Source organism: Bos indicus, chromosome X (genome assembly GCF_029378745.1).
Source record: "Bos indicus isolate NIAB-ARS_2022 breed Sahiwal x Tharparkar chromosome X, NIAB-ARS_B.indTharparkar_mat_pri_1.0, whole genome shotgun sequence".
In the NCBI taxonomy this organism is placed as follows: Eukaryota; Metazoa; Chordata; class Mammalia; order Artiodactyla; family Bovidae; genus Bos; species Bos indicus.
The window spans coordinates 138,167,303-138,186,588 of NC_091789.1; the positions used below are offsets into that span (position 1 = coordinate 138,167,303).

The 19,286-nt window shown below is 41.6% G+C and overlaps 1 protein-coding gene across 5 annotated transcripts in view; it reads left to right on the forward strand.

Annotated features, from left to right (window-relative positions):
• Positions 1 to 222: 222 nt before the first annotated feature.
• ASB11 (ankyrin repeat and SOCS box containing 11) overlaps positions 223 to 19,286 on the forward strand; it is a 32,124-nt gene continuing 13,060 nt past the window's right edge. The window contains exons 1-5 of one of the 5 annotated variants that reach the window (XM_019955889.2): positions 223 to 281; positions 2,129 to 2,205; positions 3,443 to 3,548; positions 12,131 to 12,210; positions 17,084 to 17,191. In XM_019955889.2, the coding sequence (XP_019811448.2) occupies positions 2,164 to 2,205; positions 3,443 to 3,548; positions 12,131 to 12,210; positions 17,084 to 17,191 (336 nt within the window). In that variant the 5' untranslated portion in view covers positions 223 to 281; positions 2,129 to 2,163. Of the gene's footprint in view, positions 282 to 340; positions 719 to 2,128; positions 2,206 to 2,237; positions 3,549 to 3,660; positions 4,603 to 8,392; positions 8,779 to 12,130; positions 12,211 to 17,083; positions 17,192 to 19,286 lie in introns of those variants that run through there. The other 4 variants (XM_070783593.1, XM_019955888.2, XM_019955891.2 and 1 more) reach the window with 4 other exon arrangements.

Here is a 19,286-nt window from a genome sequence, read left to right on the forward strand (position 1 = left end):
TGAATTTGCCTTGTTTGAGAAACAGAATATTATTAACTAGTTGAGCAATACTCCCCCCACCTACCTACCTCGCATGCTTTTTTTTTTTTAGAGCAGTCTGATGTTTTGCTTAGTCTGTTAGTGAAACAGGAAATATGGAAATATCTTTCAATTGATTAATTACTCTGTCATCTTTTCTTTCTAGAATATTCTTTGTTTTAATCATGGAATAGCAAGTTCAATTGTGCCTTTGTTTCCTGATCCAAACAAGCCTGTATTTTTCACTTCACTAGAATTACTGTGTAAGACAAATGAATACTTCTGTAAACTATTGTGTATGTGAATTACATAATTATACTCTATATCTTGTAAGCTATTTTAAGAAAAATTGGAATTTTGACTTCATTTATTGAAACTCAGTGTACCATCAGTCCCTGCTTCACCTGCACCCTACTCACAGGACTGACCTTCCTACATACTTGCCCTGGCCCCAGCTAGTGCTTATTCTAATCTTTCCATCAAACATCTCCACCTGATAGCTTCTCAAAGGAGCTGTGAGGGGTGTGTCCCTGTGCTATTTCCCTGGTAACTGATGAGCCACCTGACTTCAGTTCCCCTGGAGCTGCTAATCTGCCCCTTCCCTTAGTAGCAAAACCTCCTATCTCCATGTCCTGCCATCCTGCTTCCTGTTACCTACAGCACGAATTGGGGTGTCGCTCCAGGACCTTGCTTCAGATGTGTAAGATCCCCCATCTATTAAACCACTGATGTCTCTATCACTGACTCTGCTGGGCTTTTCGATCTTGAGGCTGGGCAAGTACAGGGCTTGGCAGGCCTATGGGGTACAGCCCAATGCCCAGCTTCTCCCACCTTCTTTGTTGGAAGCAGTTCCCTACATTGATAAGTTCTTTTTTTAAAAAAAAAATATTTGTTTATATAGTTATTTGACTGCTCCAGGTCTTAGTTGTGGCATGTGGGATCTAGTTTGCCGACCAGGGCCCCTTGCACTGGGAACTCGGAGTCTTAGCCACTGGACCAGCAAGAAAGTCTCCAGTGATATGTTCTGATTTCTATTACACCAAAACTTACTTTTAGCTCAGTCATGGTATAATAGGTCTGTGTTTAGTTTCGCAAAGGTTTTTTACAGGCCTTTTTGTCCTTCTCTGCATTCTCCAAAGATGTTAAATTGTATTATCCTGTTCTGAATTTTTAAAATATGAAATTCTGAAAATCAAAGCTCTCTACAGTAGATTTTGATTTGTATTCAACAATCCTTTGGGGAGTTGATTTTCCGTTATCCTTTACTCTTGGCTGTGGCTCAGTTATTCTCAGCGGGATGTGGCGGTGGTGATTTTGTCCCCTGGGGGACATCTGGCAATACCTGGAGACATTTCTGGTTGTTCGAACTGGATAAGAGTGGGGCATTGGCATCGCACACCAAAGAATTATCTGGTCCAAAATGTCAGTAGTGCCGAGGCTGGGAAACCCTGATGCTCGAGATGGTTTTGCCTTCTTTACAAGATACTCTGAGTTAACTCGTCATTTCAGTAGCCTTTTATACCCATCTCAAACGTAGTGCTCAAATATAATAAAGATAGTCTCTTAAATAGTACAAAAGTCGAGCTTCTCACAGCCAGCTTTTCTGGTATGTAAAATGAAAAGTATAGTCATGTTTTAGGTGAAAAAATTAAGTTCAAAACAAGATCGAGTAATGTTATGTATTACTAGATGCATCATTGGGCCAACGTGGGTAAATGATCGCCTTCTTCCAGAACAGTTGGAGAAAGAAACATGAACTAAAACGCTTGTGTTTCTGTATTTTAATAGCTTGGCCAGGTAATCTAAGCTTGGTAAAGAAAACCTTGTATGTTAGTATCTGTCCTTGCAAATGGAAACCACACAAGTTCACACAAGTTTGTGATGGCGTGGAGATACTACACTGAAATGGATACGTTATATATTGTGCCTTGGGGTTGATTCTCATGTCTTACTCTTTTACAGAGTATAGGGAGATAGTTCTTACACAGGGAGTCATTCTAATTTGTCTGAGTGCTAGGAGAAACTCCCATAGTTTTGCATCAAGCATTTATTAAATAAGGTTGATTTAGTTGTCTCCTATAATTTTATTTGGGTTTGTCTTTTCCAATAGGTTGTAGAAATTTAGAAAATCTAATATAGCCAAGAATGAAAGAGGAGACTTCGAGTTTCTGCATCTGTTTTTCTCAGGTGAGGTATATTAAACAAGTCAACTTTACTTGTATTGGCCAGCTGATGCGTGTTGAAGAGTTAGGGTTATAGGAGAATATTGTCCAGCGAGGGAAGATGCTGACTGATAGAATCTTTGGATACCTCACCCAGAGTATAGGGCATCTTCATCCTTTTCATTATAAGTCCTCCATGATTGACTATGGAGAAGGCAATGGCACCCCACTCCAGTACTCTTGCCTGGAAAATCCCATGAACGGAGGAGCCTGGAAGGCTGCAGTCCATGGGGTTGCTGAGGGTCAGACACGACTGAGTGACTTCACTTTCAGTTTTCACTTTCCTGCATTGGAGAAGGAAATGGCAACCCACTCCAGTGTTCTTGCCTGGAGAATCCCAGGGACGGGGGAGCCTGGTGGGCTGCCATCTAGGGTCACACAGAGTCGGACACGACTGAAGTGACTTAGCAGCAGCAGCAGCATGATTGACTATAGCCCACATTTTCTAGAAAGAAGCACCACCTTTCCTGACAATAGGAAGTAAAGATCAGAAATGTTACTAGGGGACTTTGTCGTGGATGAAGCTATTACAGCAAGTGGTCTAATGCTTCCAGTCTGGAGAGGCATCCAAACTGGGCCTTTTATTAAATACTGCTTTAGAGTAAATAGCCTTTCATAACTGGTCATATTTTAGATTTGGGCTTTATAGCCTCAGAATGAAGAGAATATTGAAGTGTTCCAGGGGCTGGTACTTGCCACCAAAAGCACAGAATGTAATATTAGTACTTCTTTTTTATGAAGTTCAAATAACTTGCTTCATCCCCATGGGATCTGAGAGGCTTGTTCTATCTTTCCAATCCTGCCTTTCAATAGAACATAGTAAAAACTGGAATTGAGGGGTAAAAACATTTTGGACTCGAATCCTGTTTGTTAAACAACACTGAGGAATGTAGGTCTAGAACTATTGGGTGTTTCTGGTTTGAAGGAAATTTCTTTCATTCATTTAACATTACCTTGAATGTCAGTGTATGCAGTCGCCAAATCACAGTTAGCTTAGAATCTACAAACTCAGTTCTCCGTAACAGGAGCACAGAGAGCTAGAAGGTTTAAAATAGATGTCATATGATACCAATTATAACTCGGTGAAATTTTGCAGTCCCAAGAACCTATACAGAGTGTAAGCCAAAATGGAGGACGGTTCTGTTTCCTATGGCTTTAAAAACATTTTTATTACAATGTTTGCTACTTTTTTTTTCTTCAAGCTTTTAATTAAAGTGTTCTTGGCGCTCCTAACCCATTTCTATATCGTCAAAGGAAATAGAAAAGAAGCGGCTAGGATAGCAGAAGAGATCTTTGGTGAAATTTCAGGTAAAAATACATGAATTTGTTCCCAATACTTTAAAGAAATCTCCTAGATAATTCATATGAATAGTATTTCTAGAAGACAAATTTTATTTATACTTTGGCTTTGAGTATTTTATTTATACTTTGGGTTATTTTAAAAAATTATTTAAAGTAGCAAAGGGTGTTGACAGCACCGATTTGTGAAAGATTTTCAGCTTTTCTGCAAGTTAGTAGTTTCATTAGCAGTTACTATTTAAGAAGTAAATAGAATAGTGGCTTTCTAACAGTATTTTGAGAAACCTCCTTTCTACTAACAGCAAAATTACTTGATAGGATTATTTTCTTAAATACTTTAATCAAATGTTAACAATACATTCTGACAAAACTTTCCCCAGGAAATGGACTGACCAGTAATGATTTCAAGCAGCCATAGGTATGGTGTCATATATATCTATATGTGCTGTCATTTGCAGTTTGAATTGCTTAGCCACTTGTCACTGTCAGGGGAAACCCCTTCATTGAATCCATTTATACCCAACACGGTGCAAAGCACAGCAAACATTATTACAATATGAAATGCCAACCTTTGGGCAAAACATTTTAAAGTCTCATGCTTTGCAGAATTTAGTCTCTATTTCTTTAAAGAAACGATGCACCTTAATTGTAGGGAGATGCTGCAAAAGTAAATGAATCATATTGTTACTGCTGGGACTGCCACTTGATAAGAGGAGGATTTATTCATAAACAGAGTTCCTTATTTTCCCTATGTATTTTTAGTGTTCGTAGGGGTTCCAGGGTTACCTCATTCTTTATTCTAGTATCCATTTCAACTTGCATCCTGGATTCTCTTTTCAAAATAGACTTAGGTTGTGTGATTCCAATACACTAGACAACTTTAAGGATTCTAGGGAACAGCAGCCTTATCCAGAGAGATAAGACCTCCAAAAACAAAGCCTCAGAATGCTTCAATTAACGGGGGAAAATGAGAAGAATCTCGAAGTTTCGGAAAGTGGCAGAAGCCTTGGAGTGTGGAAAGAGATTTCTTTTGGGGATTATATTTGTCATACATTTCAGGGAGGTATGTTGCTTTGACTTGGTTTAAAACAAAAAAACCTAAAAGTAACTTTAATTTCAAGTTAAGCATAATCTGAAAAGCTATTTTCTAATTTAATTTGTAAATCGAATCAGGGGCTGTCTAAAAGTTTCTATCACATAGTTTTGATGTTCTCATAGGTACATCATCCTCACAGTTTAAATTAGGTAAAGTCGGACAGTCAGTATCAGCAAGAGCATGTTGAAAACATTTTTTCTTGGTGCTTGTGTGCATAATTTCTGCCTTTGTGGTCCTCAGTGAAGTACTCTCTTAAGAAAGATTTATAATAATCAAAACCTGGAGCCGTAACACAATTTTCATAAATAGAGCTCACTTATTCATTAGCTCAAATATCTTTACTTGTTGAAGCTCCTAGGATGATATTCATTTAATTTGCAAATAGCATGGTGTTACAAAAGTCAGAAACATGTTTCTTGATGATCACTAACAAGAAGCAGTGGATTAAATAGTGCCTGTTAATTTTGCAGTTTAATTTCCTTCCTTTATACATACATATATACGTGTGTGAGGATGGTGCGTTTACTTCTACACATTGCACACATATATAATAGAGAGTATATCCAGATTTGGTAAAGCCTTTTATAATGATGTAGGTGGTAATATGCGAGAAACAGTGGTTTTTACATGATTCCAACAGTTTTTTTTTTCTTTTGACACTGTTAATAGTCAGATACTATATATATTTAAAACTAGACATTTTAAAAACCAAGAACAAAATTTTGTCTGAGTGTTCAACTCACACCAGAAATTGACTTTGCTGCTCGTTGGTCAGACAAATGTTTGTTGGGAAAATATGTGACATTTAATCAGTAAGTCAGCTAATTGACTTACTAAAATCTCAGCCCAAGGTTACCTTTCTTGACTTCAATAGCATATTCTGTTTCTGTAAATTATCGTCAGGGCTATCAAAAACAAGGAGAGGCAGTAAAAACGTCAGCCAGGACAGAGTTGAGCCTGCCATAGATCCTAGCACTTTCAAATGCTGTACCTAGCATCACATCCCTCATTTTGTATCCTTTTTTGGCTGTAAAATTTTTTGTAGAGTTTTTTTTTTAATATTCTGGAGTACATCATTCGATATTTCTTTGTGGTTTAAACTATTCCCTTTGTAAATAAGTCATCAGAATTGAGTTCAGCTATGGGGTTGGGTGGCGGTTTTTAGTTTTTTCAGGCTTCTTTGTGTAATTTGTCAGTAATAGATACATATTTTGGAGTTCGAAACATTGTTACTGACCCTTGATATTCTCATATCTCCAGCACCTGATGCCTCACCAGCCCCACCTTCAGCCCACAGATGTTTCTCTAGACACATTCTCTCTCCTGAGGGACGTGTATGATTTTTCAACCTTTGCTAATTTGGCCAGAACTGAAGCTCTATATTTAGTACAGTAACTTGGTCATCAAACTTGATAAAAAATAAAGTGTAGATTCAGGTTGATAATTTGTTATTCACAACCCTTGGGCCAGACATGTTTCAGGATTCAGGCATGTGGGGGATACTGAAAAGGATTACCCAGTGTGTATACTGGATATTACCACAGCATTCCCAGCAGAGCCTGGAGCTGCCTCCTGCAGTCAAAGGTTTCAATATTTCTATAGTGAAAGTATCAATATTCACACTAAGTGAAAATACAAATTAAAAATAATAGGTTGTTAAACCTGAGTCATGACCATGTTTTACTGCCAAAGGATCTTGGATACAACTGGGGAAAGACTTGGTTTTCAGAATTTGGGGAATTTTACAGTTGCAGATAAGAGATAGTGGAATTACACCCTTGGAAAAAAGAATGAATTCTCTTCTAAGTGTTTTGCCTAAAATCAGTTGTCCTTCTTGTTTTTCTAAATTCAAAGGACTGACTGACCTTGATTTGATGGCCACGCCTCTGCCTGACTCATCACCTTGACTCCTTTTTCCTGTCCTTCCCACATCACCAGTTTTTTTCCTGCCTTCAGTCCATTCTTGCCCGGCCTCCACCTCCAGTGTCGGTGCTTGTCTCCGCAAGCTTCGGCCCACCCATCCTCTGAGTGGTTATGGATCACAGTGCCTGCTGGCTGTCCCACGTTGGGACTGACAGTCCTCAGCAGGGCTCTGCCACCCAACCTGTCATCTGCTCAACTCTCTTGACTCCTAATGGGTGCAAAGGAAGCTTCTTTCTGACTCACTACAGAACGATGTTCATTGACAGTAGTTCATCTTTTGACCAGAACTGAGTGTTCAAGAGAGTGTGCATTTTAACTGGGGGCATTTCTTATGTCTTTTCCAGTTACCTTTGTTTTCCTTAAAATATTATTTAATTCTGTTAGGTTCTTACCTGTATTTTGATTCACACCCAAAATTCTTTTGAAATTTTCTTTTTTCGCTAAATGCTGTTGGAGAAGATTTTCCTTCATATGATTTTGGAACCTGAATAGAAAGAATAAATATTGCTCCATGGGCACTAGAGATGATAACCAGTCAGGCAATTTTTTTTTTTAAATAAATAAACCAGTCGTCTCAAATACTTGTTGAAATTAGGAAGGGTAAAATTGCAAATAATTAATAATTGATTTTTATCTTGAATACCTGGAACTTGGACAACCGTATTCCATCTGAACCCATTTTGTTCTTGAAATCTATGGTTTTGGATGTTGTCATGAAATTGTTATTAAAAGAGCCTGAGAACCAGAGATATAAATCACATTCTGAGAAAAAGTCAAAGGGGGAAATGAAAAAGTACTTGAACATTTTCCATACACCTCATCAGGAACAAGTAAACATATTGGTAAAGTAAACTTATCTTCAAAATGTGCCCGTGGCCCTGTGACACAGGAAGCCTGCCAAATAACTAAAAATAGACTGCCTCAGAAGCGAAGGCTGATTCCTACTTCAGCATTCATTTATTTGGAGAGCTTAGATGCATATTTCCTGAAAGGAATGGAAAAACTCTCTAGCTGCCAAATAACTTCTATCATCAATTTCTCACAATTAGCTCCAATTTGCAAAACAAGAATGATAAGAGCAAGAGACTGTGTGTTGGGAATTAGAAAAACAGAAGAGCCCACCATAGAGTTTCTGGAAAAGGGTTTTTTGTGAATACTCTTCAAGGTCCTTTGAAGCAAGTGATGGGAAACAGTGACTGGGAAGGTGACTTCCCTGAGAGTGGCTTTATTTCCAGTTGGGAAAACGAAATGACTTCCACACTGAAGGCAATCTACTTGATTTATTTCATGTGATTTACAGAGAGAAGAGGCATACAGCAAAGGGTTCCCCACGAGTCAGTCCACCAGAAGGATGAGCAGCGTGGAAAAAGCACTAGCTCTTAAAACCAAAAGAGGGTGTGTTCTCAATTCTCAAAACCTTGCATTTCAGTCCTGTTCCTGCCACTTAACCAGAAATAAGATCTGAGGTGGGGCAAAGGGTTTGTTGTACATTTGGACTGTTCCCTCCTATCTTGAGAGCCTAGAGATGGAGTGTCCAGAAGGAAGCAAGTTTAGATCAGTTGCAGCCAGGAAGGAGGGGAGCCTGGCATTTCACTGTAAAGCCGGGAGTCTGTTTAGGCAGGTGACTCACTGAAGTGCCCCTGTGCTCCTCAGCTGGGAGTAAGAACTGGAGAGTGGTGAGCAGACAAGCCCAGGATCACTGTTCTCTTTTCCTCCAAGGATCGCAAGGTGGCCTGCAGGCTTGCCTCAGCCTCGCCAGCCTGGTGAGAGGGGAGTTGTGGGCATCAGAGGATGCAGCACGGATGGGGCACAGGAGGAGAGGTGGTCAAGGCCAGTATGTAGGGCAGCGGCCCAGGAGGGAGCCCCAGTGCGGAGAGCTAGCATGGGAACCAGGGGCGAGACCTGTCATTGAGGCCCAGTGGGCAAGACTGGCCTCCTTCCAGGCCCCTGGGAAGGTGGGTCCCCATCCCCCTCACCTCTCCCCACCCCCATGGTACCAGAGGAGCTGGCATGTCAAGAAGGAAGTGGGGACCTGTGTGAGAACATGTTGCCCTTCTTGGGCGGAGAGACGGCCACCTCTTGCCGAGTGTGGGTAGAGTGGAGATGACAGTTAAATCGGATGGAGCAGTAGACGGGTGGTTTTGAAATCGCTTTCTGGCAGTAGGATATAAATACAGATAAGTGCACAAACTATGGTGCTTTTGACTCCAAACACCCCAGGTGAGTCTGGCCCCTTTTGTACTTTGTGGAGATGGAATCATGCGGCATATCCTTTTCTGTGTCTGGCTACTTCATCGGTGTGACATTTTGAGAGATTGGTCCAGGCTGTGTGTGTGGTGTGGGTCTTAGGGGCCTGATGGAAGTGAAGTGAAGTTGCTCAGTCGTGTCCGACTCTTTGCGACCCCATGGACTGTAGCCTACAAGGCTCCTCCCTCCGTGAGATTCTCCAGGCAAGAGTACTGGAGTGGGGTGCCATTTCCTTCTCCAGGGGATCTTCCCGACCCAGGGATCGAACCCGGGTCTCCCACATTCCAGGCAGACACTTTAACTTCTGAGTTACCAGGGAATGGTCTTTCCTAGCAGGAAAGGAGACATCAAAGTCTGTTTGGAGGCAGGTTTTAGATAAGGCCATTTCATGTTGCTATTCTAAGTTAATATTGCTAGAATTATTCTCATAATAGCAAGTTGCCATTTAAATCTTGGTTTTAAGCAAATACTTAAGAGTGCCTTCAGGTGACTCAGGTTGACTGGTTATTGTTAGGACACAAGAATAACCAAGCCATGACTGTGGGTTTGCTTTTTACATTGGCCAGGGCACTGAGTTGCCATCCATAGAGGAAGACAACCCTGCCAACCCCAGTGGTTGTGCATCTCCGAGTGCAGTGAGGTGAGGGCGATACGTCTTATATTGAATGAGATGGAGATGTAGTCAAAGAAAACCAAGGCTGACTATTGAGGATTCTTTGCATACATTATCTCATTATTCCCAGCTTATGCAAATGATCAGTGTCCAAAGAGATTTAAAAATCCACTCATCAGCTTAACTGACTCAAGAACAAGCGAGATAAAAACATATTTTCAGGTTAAATTTTTGGTCTGTTTTTCTAGAAAAAGCATTCTACATATCAGGAATATGCAATTCACCAGTGATTCGATAGATGAGATAGATATAAATAGATATACTTTTTATTTTGGAACTAAAGTGGTACAAAGAATTCCCACTTCTCTTTGCCCAGTCTACATTCACATTTACCCAACTGTCCCGTTAATAATCCTTGATATAGATACATATCTGTAGAGAAATAGAAAACCAGATGGGTCACCAAATGGGTCACCAAATCCCACATTCAGCCCATAGATATTTCTGTAAGCACTATCTTTTCATATATTGAAAATCACATTTTCATACCAGTTGCTCTAATTGCTCCAATTTCAATATTACCCTGTAGAGCCCATTCTAGTGGATCCAATCCAGGCAGCCATATTGTCTTTAGATGTCATGTCCCATCAGCCTCCTTCAGTCTGGCTACAGGCCAGTTATTTTTGAGAATGTCCCTCAGTTTGAGTTGGTTCTCGGTGTCCTCATAATTAGACACAGGCTATGCGTTTTGCGTAGGAATGTTCCCAGCGGCGCTGTGTTCTTATCACCGTGTTCCCTCCTGTAGTGCGTGATGTGGCTTATCGCATTGCCTCAGACGGCACACTGTGCCAGTTGGTTCCGTCATAATCCCCCCAGGCAAGGGTTTGTTCAACGGTACACCTACCCCTGTTCCCTTGATAACTGTATAATTATTCTGTGGGGAGAACATTTGAGGCCGATCTTATGATTTCTCCTACGTGTCTTAAGTTGGTGTTCTACTATGAGGAAGAACTTCCTCTTCTCTCTATTAATATATTTATATCAGTGAGGCCTTAGAGATTCCCATTTTTGCTTGGGTATAATCATGATTTATTTTCATGCTCAATTCGTCCTGTATTTGGCCAGTGGAATCCTCTTCAAGGCACCTTCTGTACTTTTTGACATTCCCAATCATTCATTGAGCACTTACTTTCTGACAAGATATTTGTAGCCCATCATATATCTTTCCTGGCTTAGCCTTGGAATCAGCCATTTCTCCAAGGAGTCCTGGTTAGTTTTCCTCACAACACAGACAGTGCTAATCTATCTGTCGAGATACATCTGTATATCTAACTATAGGCATAGATATATTGATATATCTGTAGAGAAATAGAGAACCAGATGGGTCACCAGATCCCACATTCAGCCCATAGATAGTTCTGTAAGCACTATCTTTTCATATATTGAAAATATTCATATATTGAAAATATTTTCATATTCATATATTGAAAATATTCATACATTTTCATACCAGTTGCTCTAATTGCTCCAATTTCAATACAACCCTGTAGAACCCATTCTAGCTTTTTCCCTTTTCATAACCCAAAGGGTTAGAGAAAATAAAAATCTGGTGCGATTTTTTTTTTGGTCAAGGTTGCAGATATGGGAAGGTCTGAGTTCTTAGCACCATCAGGATCATCTGGAAAAGGGTGATAAGATAGACCCTTTGTGTTAAATGCAAACTGTATGACGTGCTCGACAGTGTACCAAGAACAGAGTTATTTGAAGAAAGGCCAAATTTTGCAAACTGGTATAGGTTTTCTTCCAAAACAAATGATTGCCTTTGGCATGTTTCATAGAAGGTTGCTTCTCAAATGCACGTTTAAGCAGGTTAGTCTTGTTTCTTGACAAGCAATTACAAGAAAAATATATTTGTAAGGCAGTTCTGAGGTTGTTTCTTAGAGCCCTACCCTACTATGTGTGCTTATTAATCATACATTTTCTCGAGCACCTAACATTGTGGATATACTTTATCAGCCTACTTAGAGACCAAAAAAACATGCTAAATACTAGATTACTGTCCCCCACTTTACAGATCAGGAAATTGAGGTTCAAATGATTTTTGTAACATGCATTTTGCCAGAGATAGTGGTTGAGGCAGGACTTGATCCTAGGCAGTGGCTCCACTGGCCCCATGCTTATCCATCACATTCAAACTGCCCACCATAAACTTTGGAGAATTATGTCATCTGAACAACAACATTCTGCATAATGATAACAGATTGGCTTCATTACCAAAAGGAAAGAATTATCTAGGGGATTTCAAACAAAACCATTTTCCCTGATCCCTTAAGATTATCCTTTCTGGCATACAGGGTATTGAGTCTTAGGGTAGAGGTGAAGGCAGGGCGGGAGGCGGGGGCAGAAGGAAAGTGGGAAAGTTCATGAACCAGCTCTGCCCTTCATTTTGCCTATTTGGAGTTACTGGATTCAATCACTGGGCAGTATTTATTTGAATGAAATGTATTCCTTATGAAAACTGCCTCCAAATCCGGAGAGATGGTCTGTGCTCCCTGTCCACGCACAGCACCACACCCCTGTGTCACCTGAGAGCAGCTGACTGGAACACCTGATGCAGCTGCCACCTCCCCACCTCTTCCCTCAGACCTCCTCTCCTCACAGTAGGAGGAAGAGTACTCCTGATCTTGACTCTCAGCTTGATGTGTATTTCAGATTGCTGGGCTGATCGGTCTCCACTTCATGAAGCGGCAGCTCAGGGGCGCCTACTGGCCCTGAAAACTTTAATTGCACAAGTAAGTAAATGAAATACTTGATCCTTTGTGTTTGTGCTATAATCAGGCTTTATTCTTAATCAGCTTTAAAGGTAGCAGGGATCTTGCTGGCTCCATTTGGGTCCCAGCACAACTGTTTGAGATGGATGTGTCCTCTCCCAACTCACTGTTTGTTCCTCCTGCCTCTCCTTTCTTGGGGAACTGGTTGATTTTCTGCCCATTTCCATCCTTCCCCTTCTGGGTCTTTTTTTGCATCACAGAACGTTTCCCCATGAGGCTCATGGAGGATGCTCTCAAACTTATGTTGCACTGACTCACCTTATTCTCTCCCATTGTGCCTTAATAATAGTAGCCTTGAGGTTGCATTTATCAGCTATTGCTCTGCAACAAAGTATCTTGAAACATAGTGGCTGAAAAGGACAAACACTTAGATTCTCATGGTGTCTATAGACCAAGGAGCAGCTTAGCTGGGTGGTTCTGGCTCCATGTCTCTTTGGCTCCAAATCTCTTAGAGCCAGAACCAAGGTGGTTCACGCTGCAGAGTGTCAGCCAGGGCTCCAGTCATCTCAGAGCTTGACCAAGGGAAGGACCTGGTTCTAACTTCACTTATGAAGTTGTTGGCCATTTTCAATGCCTTGACGCATGGGGCTCACCTTGGGACTGTGTCACGAGATGGTAGCTGGCTTCTTCCATAGACATCATGAGAGACAGCCTAAGGAGGAAGTCTCAGTACATAGCCTGTAGCCTATCTCCAAAGTGACATCTGATTGCTTCTGCCATATTCTCTTCATTAGCTGGGAGTCAGTAAATCCTGCCCACACCCAAGGGGAGTAGAGTATACAAGTGAGCCAGTACCACGGGGCAGGAGCTATCTTGATCACTGGGAGCCATCTTAGAGGTTCACTACCTGATGATCCACTATTTCAAGAGCAAACATGAAATAGGTCAACAAGTGGGTAGATCTTACTCCTTAGGAAAGATTTATTCAAATCACAGTTACTAAGGCTATTTTATTTATGACTGTCCACAGCACCATGAATAGTAAGTATCTGTGAGGTGGATGAAAGCATCCACAGTCCATTACTTTGTTTTAGAGTCTGTGTGTGTACAGAGGAAGTAAGTCATTAGAGCTTTTTCCCCACATCCTAGGTACCACCAAAGCTGGCTTGCTTATTTTGAATTGAAACAGCTGGACACACTGCTCTTTTTCTCTGTGTGTGTGTGCCTTTTTTTCCTTTTCTCCCTTGAGTTGTGTTACTTCTTAAGAAAGTAGAAGCAAAAGGAAAACAGTACTGCCAGTTGGATGGACTTTGCACTTGATTTTATCACTTGCTCATTTATTTTTAAGTACTTATAATTTGGTTTGATTTTTTTCCTTCCAGTTTTATTGATATAATTGGCCAAGAGCACTGTATAAGTTTAAGGTGTACAGCATAATGATTTGACTTACACACATCGTGGAATGATTACCACAGTAAGTTTAGTGAGCATCTGTTGTCTCACATAGATCCCACACTGAAAAACTTCTTTCCCTTGTGATGAGAACTTTCAGTATTTACTCTCTTAACTTTCATATATGACACACAGCAGTGTTCATTCTATTCATCATGTTGTACATTACATCCCTAGTACTTATCCCTGGAAGTTTGTACCTTTTGACTCCCTCCATCCCTGGAAGTTTGTACCTTTTGACTCCCTCCATCCAGATCTCACCCCCATCCTCTGCTCTGGTAACCACAAATCTGATCTCTTTTTCTGTAAGTTCATTTGCTTTTGAAGTATAATTGACCTACAACACTTTGTTAGTTCCTATTACACCACATAGTCACTTGCTCTTTCTGTACATTTCAAAATAATTACCATGAGAGGTCTAGTTATCCTCTGTCACTAAAGATATCACAGAATTATTGACTATATTTCCCATACTGTACATTTCATCCCCATGACTCATTTGTTTTGTAACCAAAGGTTGGTACTTCTTAATCTATGTCATCTATTTCTCTCCTCCTCCTCAGTCATTAAGCACTTAAAATGTTACTTGGTTGGAGTATTTTTAATATGTGACATATTTACATAGCTTAAAAATTAAAATGATAGGAACCTCCCTGGTGGTCCGGTGGTTGAGACTCTGCGCTGCCAGTGCATGGAGCGTGGGTTTGATCCATGGTCGGGGGCTGGAGTCGCGCATGCCTCACAGACAAAAAAAGAAAAGAAAAATTTAAAGGACAGAAAAACATACACAGTGAAAAGTGATTTCCTTACCTCAATATTTTTATTAGTTTTTGGACTGTAACCATCCTCTGTTCATGGAATTCTCCAGGCAAAAATACTGTTGGAGTGGGTTGCCATTTCCTACTCCAATTAGTAAATACACTTTTTCTTTTAGAACACTTTTAAAGAAGAGTTGCAAAGATAGTACACAGAGTTCCAGCATACCCTTCACCCAACTGTACATAACCCTGGTAACTAGTCAAAAATAAGAAATGAACATTAGTAGAACACCACTAACTAAACTGCAGACTACTGGGATGACACCAGTCTTCCCACTAAGCTCCTTTTTCTTTTCCAGGATCCAGTCCAGGCTATCACATTGCTTTTAGCACTTTATTTTTAACTGTACTTCAAAAGCATGTTGGTTGCTATAGTGTCCTTCAAAATGTAAAGAGCATTCCTCATGGAGAATTTTTCAGCTTTTTCATAGCACATCCCCACTTATTTACCCTTACACACTGGTAAACATTGGATTATTCTATTTTCTACTCTGTTTTACATACAGATAGTTTGATGTGCTCTGAGCAAAACATTAAACCAAGGATCGGGAGCTTATGATGATCACACTGGCTGTCACCGACAGCTTGGAAACCTCAAATCTTTATCAATCGTTTGAACTCTGCTCCTCCGTTTTCTCATGTGATTCTCTGTAGCTCATCTTTCAGGCCCGTCCACTGTTTCTTGTTGTTGTTCAATTGCTCAGTCATGTCTGACTCTTTGCGACCCCATGGACCGCAGCACACCAGGCTTCCCTGTCCATCACCGACTCACGGAACTTGCTCAAACCCATGTCCATCGAGTCGATGCCATCCAACCATCTCATCCTCTGTCGTCCCCTTTTTCCCCTGCCCTCAGTCTCTCTCAGCATCAGGGTCTTTTCTGATGAGTCAGCTCTTCGCATCAGGTGGCCAAAGTATTGGAGCTTCAGCATCAGTCCTTCCAATGAATATTCAGGACTTATTTCATTTAGGATGGACTGGTTGGATCTCCTTGCAGTCCAAGGGACTCGAAAGAGTTCCAGCATTGTACAAGTCCAGGGATTCTGAGAGTTTGCACGGGACCAATGTTTTTTCCTAGCACACTGCTGCCACCTTGTGGACTATTTTGGGCCAAGCTCCAGGGCTTGCGGGATTCTGGTTGCCCGACCAGGGATTGAACTGGGAGCGAGGTTGGAGGGGGCACTCAGCAGTGAAAGCACGGAGTCCTAACCACTGGTCTGCCAGGAAATTTCTTGTGGACTACTTTTTAACATGCTGTAATTTTAATTTTCTTAAAATATATATGGGAAAAGGAAAAGAAACCTTGTATTAGATATCCAATTGTAAATACATAGCACATCTCGGGTAATGACGTCATATTCAGGACATAAACATGGACAGACCAGGAGGCACAGTGGGCAGTCCCAGCTGCTGGCCACTGGAGGGATGCAGCCAGCACCGTGGAGGTCTGGTAAGAGGGGTGGGAACAGATTGGGCTTTGGGGTTCAGGATCATGCACTGGGTTTTGGAGGGTTTCAGTAGGTCAGTTATGAGGCAGGAAATCAAAAGCACAGCTTGACTGGGTCCTGGCAGAACCTAAATGCTTTTACAGACTAAAGACTTTTCCCCATGGTGATCATGGGGAAGTGGTAAGGACTAAGTTGTTAGAATCAAGACATGGGGATTTCCCTGGCAGTCCAGTGGCTGACTCCGTACTTCAATACAGGGAGGACGGGGTGCAGGTTCAGGCCCTGGTTGGGGAACTAAGTTCCCACATGCCACAGTGCAGCCCCCTCCCCCCCAAAAAAATAGAATCAGGGCATGAAGTCAGCACTGGCTGGCAGCTAGGTTGAGCCTAGCATCTCTCACGTGGATTCCAAGGGGAGGGAAGTGGAACACAGCAGGATGGAAGGGCAGACGTGCTAGGGCTGGGCGTAGATGTTGGGATCTGAGGAAGGAGCTGAGTGTTAGTGGAGGTGTGACGGTCAGCATCACTGCTACTATGGCACCGGAATCCCGGGAGCACTGTCTGCTGTATTGACTACTCTTGAGCCTGAGCGGCATCCTTCTGTGCCAAATCCAGTTGTACCCCCCGCCCCCCACCCTGGGACTCTGCCACCTGGATCAGAAAGAGTCCACATGTGACAGAGGCGTAGGAAGAAAGGGGAAGTGGGTAGATGAGGAAGACGAAGGAAGAAGTACGAGATGAAGAAGAAGGGAGCCAGAAAGTCCTTGATTACCAAACAGGGTGCGTGTCTTACAGGGAACAAGGTGCCTGTCAAGTCTGTTTAGCTGTGGAAGGTCTGCAGCCAATATATGAATAGCAGTGTTCTGGCTGGGTTTCCCTACCCCACCCCACCCCACCACGATTTCTGTCTCCCCACTAAGCTTTTAGAGGAGAGAGATCCGTGTTATAAGCTTTGAAGCTCCAAATGCTGGCACATTGCCCGGTCCAGAGTACTGGGTGAACTTTTGCTGAATCAGTGAATCAGAGGCTCCTAGCCATGTTTCGATTTCCCTGGTCATGGCCTCTACTCCTCTCTAGATGGTATCTGCAGTCTGAACACTTGACCAACAAGACCCACAACCTTGTTTCCATTCTTACTGCTGACACAGCCTTTAACTCACTTCTCTCCAAATTGTAGGGCGTCAATGTGAACCTGGTAACAATTAACCGGGTCTCTTCTCTCCATGAGGCGTGCCTTGGCGGACATGTGGCCTGCGCTAAGGCCTTACTGGAGAACGGTGCCCACGTGAGTAGCAGCCCTGCCTGTGGGTTCGGTGCCCTGGGACAGCTTCTAATCCTTAAAGACCCATCACCTTCCAGAATGCGCTTATCTGCAGTGGGGTGTGCAGGCCTGGCCCATCTGGGCACATGTTCTTGGATGGTCAGGAAAATACTGCTGGTATATTCCTTTCTTCAGCCTCTTTAGTAGTAGTAGTTTAGCTGCTAAGTTGTGTCCAACTCTTGCAACCCCACAGACTGTAGCCCGTCAGGCTCATCTGTCCATGGGATTCTCCAGGCAAGAATACTGGAGTGGGTTGCCATTTCCTTCTCCAGGGGATCTTCCCAACCCAGGAATCGACACTGGGTCTCCTGCATTGCAGGCAGATTCCTTACCAACTGAGCTATGGCCTCTATGTTCCTGTGCAAATGTTCAGATGAGGTAATTCACAGAACTCATTCAAAACTGATATTAACTTGGGGGTAAAAAAAAAAACAGCCCGAGTGAAATTCATTTGAAAACTGATCTTGGAAAATTTATTTTAAAAACCTTTAAAAGAACAAAAACCACTTTTAATTCAGCGTTGTACACCCACAACGATTTTTATTGAGCAAAATTAGCAGATTAAATGAGCTTGTAATAAAATAGTACCATGGAAAAGCAGTACAAAGTGAACTTTAAAATTCTCTCCTTTTCAAGGAGTGACTGAGGGGCTGTATGTAGTACAGATATCAGAATAGAATTATGAATTTAATACTTGTGAAAATCTCAGTGACCTTTATTTAGTTACCAGATACTGATTTTTAAAAATTTTGATTGGAGGATATGATTTACAGTGTTGCATTAGCACCAGATATTGTTTTGATGTTAATTTCATTTTTAAACTCAACCCTTATATTCTTTTCTTTGTGAACTGTAACGTTTTTAAGTGCTTAATGAAGATAGATCTTTGCATTTTATATGGAAGTTGGGTTTCTACTTGTAGAACTGAATGTAACAATCGTCCTTAGGCAGTGATTTTCCTGATGTCACAGTGGTTGTGTATGTTCATTAGGTTCTCTGGGGGCAAGGTTGGGTGGGGGCCATTTCCTGTTAAGCTAGGTGACTGGAGTCACAGGTGAGAAATTGAGGAGCCTCTTGGAGGTTCTGTGGGGGACAAAGAGAACAACATGGTCTCTTGTCTTTGGCAGTCTCATGAGGGAACAGTCAGTAAATATTATCTTATTTAACATACAGATCAGAATAAGAGAGGAATAAGAGAAATTTGATTTATTAATAGAAAATTCCTCAAAATTGGCAGTTCCATGGGTACCTTGAGCTTGGTGCATCTGAAACTGTGCTTATCATGATCTTCCCTCTAGGACCAGCTCCTTCTCTTGGATTTGCAGCCCCAAACCTGAAGTCATCTTCATTCTTCCATCTCCCCATCTGATTAATCACAACATCCCAGGAATCCCTAGAGTGTATGAATTTACCTACACTTGTCCCTGTCCTTGTTTGTCTCTGCCATCTTAGTATCTTATTTAACTTTCCAATTCAATGGGGGCTATCCTGGCATTGTGGGGAAATAATCTTGTTTCTGAAACAAGACAGTTTGATCTCTGGAAGGCACTGAGGTTGGTTAAAGACACCATGGGTTGTTTTTTTTACTTAATTTATTTATTTTAATTGCAGGCTAATTACTTTACAGTATTGTAGTGGTTTTTGCCATACATTGACATGAATCAGCCATGGGTGTCCTCAGGGGTCATCCCAGTGCACCGGCCCTGAGCACCCTGTCTCATGCATCAAGCCTGGACTGGCGATCTGTTTCACATATGATAATATACATGTTTCATTGCTATTCTCACATATCATCCCACCCTCACTTTCTCCCACGGAGTCCAAAAGACTGTTCTCTACATCTGTGTAAAGACACCATGTTGGTGGCTGTTTTCTTTGTGTATTTTTCCTGGTCACAATCTCTTCAGGAGTCATTTTGGCATATGCAATTTGTGTGGATTATAATAGACCAGAAAGGAAATCTGTGGCAAGAAAGAACTATGGGGGAATCACTGAGGAGATTTTTTTGTAAGCACAGATTCTGGGACCGTACGCTAGATGATTTCTATAGTACTTTCCA